We start from the raw sequence: 6152 nt of genomic DNA, 5'->3' as shown, positions 1-6152 counted from the left end.
TTATTGCAAATTAAAGATATATTTAAGAATAAACACGACATTTTCAAACATGCTTAATGTTGCATTGATGTTATAATGGAATAAGCGCAGTGAATATGGTGAGCATTTGCTTGGTTAAAATGAGAATTACGTATGTAGAAGAATGGATAATTCGGCGTCATGCACTAACGATAAAGTCATTCACTACAGAAAGACATGTTATAGGTACAGCAGTTCATTGAGGAATTCACACGCGTAGAGAAAGATACCCTGCCTTTTCATGACATACCTTCAGTGTCATTCTGGTATAATTTTTGAATTTTGCTTCTTTGTCTGGTTTGTTACGTTTTATGCTTTTTGCTACTTATGGCTACTTTCTAAGAACAGCTGTGTAACATGTAGCACGTACGTCCGTTGGTTGCGGTGTACAATTTCTCTACGGCATCCTCTGCCTGTCGTAAGGGGCCACTAAATGGGGTAACCCCAGATTCTAAAGTTGAGAACACCGGACCCCTGGTTGAGTGCAGCATTCCTTCCACATACGGTATCCTACCAGGTTTACCACTTTAATATTTCTACCGGACCTCTCTTGGTCAAACCTCGCCTGACTTCATTCGACTGAATTCATAGTATTTATTTATTTATTTATTTATTTATTTATTTATTTATTTATTTATTTATTTATTTTAACCTTGCACACCTTCTCAAAGACCGTACTCCATCACACAACAACTTCTGCAGAGCCTTTCTATGGCAGATTCAGAGGAAATAAGCATATGTTTTGCCTACAAGTGTCATGGCTGCCAGTGGTTCAAGTAGATTCAAAGATGGCCATCAGATTAGCAGTCTATATTTTTAATGTCGTTGATTGTGCCCATTATAGTATTCTGTTCTATAATACATTTCGAACATATCGCCCATGTTTTGATACTTTCTCAGCAGGAGCATAGTTTTGAACGCCGCGGAATACGAGATGTACACTCTTGGAAAAAATCAATGAAGTTAAAACCCAGGCTTCAATGTACTTCCGATGGGCATTGCAGAGATAGGTTGAGAAGGCTGTGAGAAATAAAATGGAAGCTGTCTTGTGTCGAGTAGTGGACGCTGTGTATATGTTAGTATAGGAAAATAACTCTGACCTGAGAGTTGCTGCCATAGCCATCAATTTAGTCTGATTGAAGAAATATAAGTGAATTTAATTCAATTATTGATTAACTGCAATGAATTATAACTTTGTAAACAATGGCAGACGATCATACACAACAAACACGAGTGTTGCTTGTGAATGGACAAACTATTATTTTGCGGGGCGATGCGGGGGACAATTCGATAAATGAAATAAATGCGGACTTATTGCAACAAGCATTACAAGAAGTGTCTGGTTCCGCCGAAGATGGAGAAGAAGGCAACGAAAATGAGTATTCTGCGACATTGTCTGAACCTGATACTAACAGTGACAATTTTGTAGCAATATTTCATGGATCTCAAACAGACGGTCAAACCATTCAGCTAACAGTTCAACAGGCTGAAGCTCTTGGTATACATTTTTCTGTCGACGATGATGGAAAGTCTCTTCAACAAGATATTCCGCAAGATGTACCTGATAGCAATATTCTTATTGGAGATTCTGGTGACCATTTGGTTTATCCCGAAAGTACCCTGGGCAACAGTGACAATTTTCAGGATTGTGTTAGTGTTGAAAATTCCTGTCAGAATGGTTTAAAAACTGAACAAAATGACGATGGGCATGACTTACAAACGTCTGTGGAGGGAATGGAAGCAATTAGCTCTGATGTTGGAGCTTTCATTGGGAATAGTGAAAATCAAAATATAACACTTATTCCCGAGTTTGTTGATGGCCAAATTTCTTACACTGTCAAACTTAATGGAAATCAAGCAGAAAACAATGTACTTCAGGATAGCCATTTCTCTGCTTTGGATGAAGATACTAAAAGTGGAATTGCCTTAATACAAACACCATCCTCTCCTGCCACAATTTCTCCTCCCACTAGTTCGGCTGTTGCCTCTGCTGTAAACTTTAATGGCATCACAACTAGTTTAAGTACTGCTGCCTCAGTACCGTCCTCGCAGTCTGTTCAGCTTAATGAATATCAGTGTTCACGGACTAGTGGTGCAAATATATCTTCAACTGACAAAAAGCAAAAGTTATCGTATGTTCTTTTACCAAGCAGTAGTACAAGTGCTAATTCGGTTCTGTCAACTAAGCTTAGTGGTTCTCAAGGTACAAGATTAACAGAAACATTTCATACGTTGTGTAGGAATCAACTACTTTCTGGTAATACTGTGATAGCTTCTCAGAATAAAAACTCTCTTATTGCTGCTCCATCGACAGGTACAACAACACAAATTGGAACAGTGAATGCACTTGGTGGTGTTCCTATTGTTAGCCCTAGTCCCAGTATTGTTAGGACTTCATCTAATAGTCTTGTGTCTTCTACGGTTTCAACCACTTTGACAGGTGGTGGTATGATCAGAGTAGTAGCTGGTGGGGGAGCTAATAGATTAGTACAACAAACGGGCAGCAGTGGGACTAAACTTTCAAGCATCTTGTCTCCTGCAGCCACAACTAAACTTGTTACCACAACTAATTCCTCTACTGGGCAGAAAATAGTGTCCTTCAATTCTTCATCAAACAAAGTAGCAACAAGTGCTGCTTCAGATGCTGTTTCCAATGCAGTCTCTGCTGCTTTGACTAGAATGCCTGTCCCAAATTTCAACTCCACAAAGCCTTTGGGTTCCAGTGAAAATCCAATTCAACTAGTGCAACATGGTCAGACTTTTCACAGGTAAGATAGTTCATAATAAATGTGGATCTTTCATCGTACCTTCTAAAGGTGCAGAATTCGTGATATGCATGCAACCATGCTGCTCCACCCATGTGCCAAGTTCCTATTGTCCATCTTTCCTCTCTGCTATTCGTTGATCAAGTCATATTCACTTTTAAAATCAGTGTACCAACCGGTGTCGTACTTATGAGATGTGAGGAAGTCTTTTTATTTTCCCATTTTTCTTGAGTAAACTCTCTTGAGTAGGTACTCTCTTATTTTCAGGTATTAATCCAGCCCGGGAGGCACTACATTTGTAATGTTATAAGTGAGTGGAAATTAATGCTAATCCTACTTGGAGAGCGTCCGAGAGGAGAGATGTGTTCATTGCGATGTCCAGGAACCCACCAACCCGCCCCAAAAACTACATTTACTTTTATAACCTAATGAAGATGATTACACGTCATACTCATTTCTCAAGTAGCTTCTTGTATTCCTATTGGTCAATGTAAACTGGCACGTGATCTTCCCGAGAAGGAACTTCATCATAATGCGTTACCAACCGCAGCACAATAAAAGCGCAAGTAAATGTCGCTGATGTGTCGTCGTCCCAGTCCATGAAACTAGAGGGCTAGGGCCGCGCTCAGGAAACTAGGGGCCTAACGCCGCTTCTAACCGTCCAGACCAATGGTCTTGTCCACGGCAAGAATCCTAACTGTCCAGACCAATCGTCTTTCCTCACGAAACTAGGGGCCTAACGCCGCTTCGCGGCTTCTAACCGACCAGACCAATGGTCTTGTCCACGGCAAGAATCCTAACTATCCAGACCAATGGTTTTCTCCATGGCAAGAATCCTAACTGTCCAGACCAATCGTCTTTCCTCACGAAACTAGGGGCCTAACGCCGCTTCACGGCTTCTAACCGACCAGACCAATGGTCTTGTCCACGGCAAGAATCCTAACTATCCAGACCAATGGTCTTGTCCACGGCAAGAATCCTAACTATCCAGACCAATGGTTTTTCTCCACAGCAAGAATCCTAACTGTCCAGACCAATAGTCTTTCCTCACGAAACTAGGGGCCTAACACCGCTTTGCGGCTTCTAACCGTCCAGACCAATGGTCTTGTCCACGGCAAGAATCCTAACTATCCAGACCAATAGTCTTGTCCACTGCAAGAATCCTAACTATCCAGACCAATGGTCTTGTCCACGGGAAGAATCAAACTAATAATCACCGCCACCACCATCACTACTACCAGCTATCGAAGCAAGCATAGTTCCTAAGTACAGAGGTTGGCAGCGCTGAGCACTGCTAGAGAACATCCTTTCCGAGTAGGCCGCGAGCGAGCGAGTCGCTACGCGTGAGTGCCTCCCGGGCTGGACTAATGATCATTTTCATGTTACGAGGGTTGATAATGGTGTTGTTCCGTCGCAAGAACAATAGTCGCTACCCTCACCAGGCTGCCTTGTATTTGTTCTGTTCATTATACAGTAACAACAATAAATAGCTTACTAGATATAACAAAGCTTTTGGAAGTAAGAAAGTAGATTTATATTCCAGCTTCTTTTTTGTACTGCTTTTGACCTTAAACGTTTTCAAGTTTAAGTTACATTTTGTTAGCTTGTTCACACATTTAGGAAGGTGAAAATCATGTAGGTATGAAGTGAAATGATGCCTAAAGTAGATGAGAAGGGAGAGCCTTCCTTTATCCATGCAGGGACCCACTGACCTATCCCTCGAAGTATTCTTACTTATATAGACTGTGATATGCGGCCACTTACTGTTCCTATTGGCTGTAGGGCAGTTTATATTGTGTCCAGTAGAGCTTGCATCATGTGGTCTGGCTCGATAGCTAAATGGTTAGCGTGCTGGCCTTTGGTCACAGTAGTTCCAGGTTCGATTCCCGGTCGGGTCAGGGAATTTAATCGTGTCTGATTAATTCTTCTGCCTCGCAGACTGGTTGTTTGTGTTTCTCCCAACACTCTCCTCTTCAAATTCAGACAACATACCACACTACCAACCACTACACGCTAAAGTAATTACATCCCTCCACATAGGGTTGGCGCCAGGAAGGGAATCTGGCCTTAAAACAGGGCCAAATCCACATGTGACACAGTTCACACCCGCGACCCCACATGGGTGGGAAAAGCGGGGGAAGAAGAAGAAGAGCTTGCATCATGTGGGGCCCACTGCTACCACATTCTGTGAAAATAATTGAACTTGAACACAATGGGTTACTAATGTGTCTGCCCTGTTTTAGAGAAAACAACAAACATTGACAAGGTGGATCCATTAATAACTCGTGTTTATTTGAGGATCTCGGTCAATATGGACCATTATAGGGCCAAAAAATGGTAAAATTTGTTAAATCCACAAATAATGAAACTGCGGAATTTGAAAGTGACATATCGTGACGTGCTGAATAACTATCCAGTGATATGTCTCTAGCCATTACTGTCACAGGGAATACTAGAGGCCTCTAGGCAGTGTGTAGGCTCTAATCTGTGCGCTCACGCCCCCAGACCTCCTTTGCTTCTTCCCAACCCAATGGTCTTGTAATTAGCCAAACCTAACCAGTCCAGCCCAATGGTCTTATAACTAGCTGGACCTAACCAATCCAGCCCAATGGTCTTGTCGCTAGGTAGATCTAACCAATCCAGATCAACAGTTGTGTCCCAGACGTATCCCATATTATGTCATGTTCTTGTCACTAATCAATGGTCTTGTCATTAATCTGACCTATGTTCCTAAGTTGACAGCTTTGTGTAGCATGTTGTGATGTTGTGTTGTTGTGTTAGCTGCTCCATATTAGATTCTTAATCTCACTTTTACGAATAGTTAATAAAATTTTACCCAAGTTTATGTACCATACTGTCTAGAATTATTTTCCACTTGTAAAATTGATTTCTGTTGCTCTGCATTTGTGAAGTATATAACAACACAACATGACAAACTAATAATGGAATAATATTATTTTTGCCGGGCTGAGTGGTTCAGACGGTTGACGCTCTGGCCTTCTGACCCCAACTTGGCAGGTTTGATCCTGGCTCAGTCCCTTGGTCTTTGAAGGTGCTCAGATATGTTAGCCTCGTGTCGGTAGATTTACTAGCACATAGAAGAACTCCTTTTGAGACAACATTCCGGCACCTCTGCGTCTCCAAAAGCTGTAAAAGTGGGAAAACCAGTTACAGAGAGGTCTTTCAGTGGTGTTTGCTTTTCCATCAGAAATAAACTAGCCCAATCACTCTTGGAAACTCCAAAGGGAATTAATGGCAGACTGCTGACGTTGTGTCTCCATTCTGTTAATGGAAGGTATTTTCTTCTCGTAAGTGCCTAAACTCCCACCCTTACCTCATCAGATAAAGCAAAGAAACAGTACTGTATTA

General features: G+C 41.7%; 1 protein-coding gene across 1 annotated transcript in view; it reads left to right on the top strand.

Moving 5' to 3' along the window:
• The first annotated feature begins 1058 nt into the window (after window positions 1–1058).
• Window positions 1059–6152, top strand: part of LOC136883500 (platelet binding protein GspB) — a 133377-nt gene continuing 128283 nt past the window's right edge. Inside the window, exon 1 of the mRNA XM_067155849.2 lies at window positions 1059–2786. Within this exon, the coding sequence (XP_067011950.2) occupies window positions 1222–2786 (1565 nt within the window). The 5' untranslated portion in view covers window positions 1059–1221. The remainder of the gene's footprint in view (window positions 2787–6152) is intronic.

This window comes from Anabrus simplex, chromosome 11 (assembly GCF_040414725.1).
Source record: "Anabrus simplex isolate iqAnaSimp1 chromosome 11, ASM4041472v1, whole genome shotgun sequence".
Classification (NCBI taxonomy): domain Eukaryota; kingdom Metazoa; phylum Arthropoda; class Insecta; order Orthoptera; family Tettigoniidae; genus Anabrus; species Anabrus simplex.
This window is presented reverse-complemented; position numbering and strand designations above follow the sequence as displayed.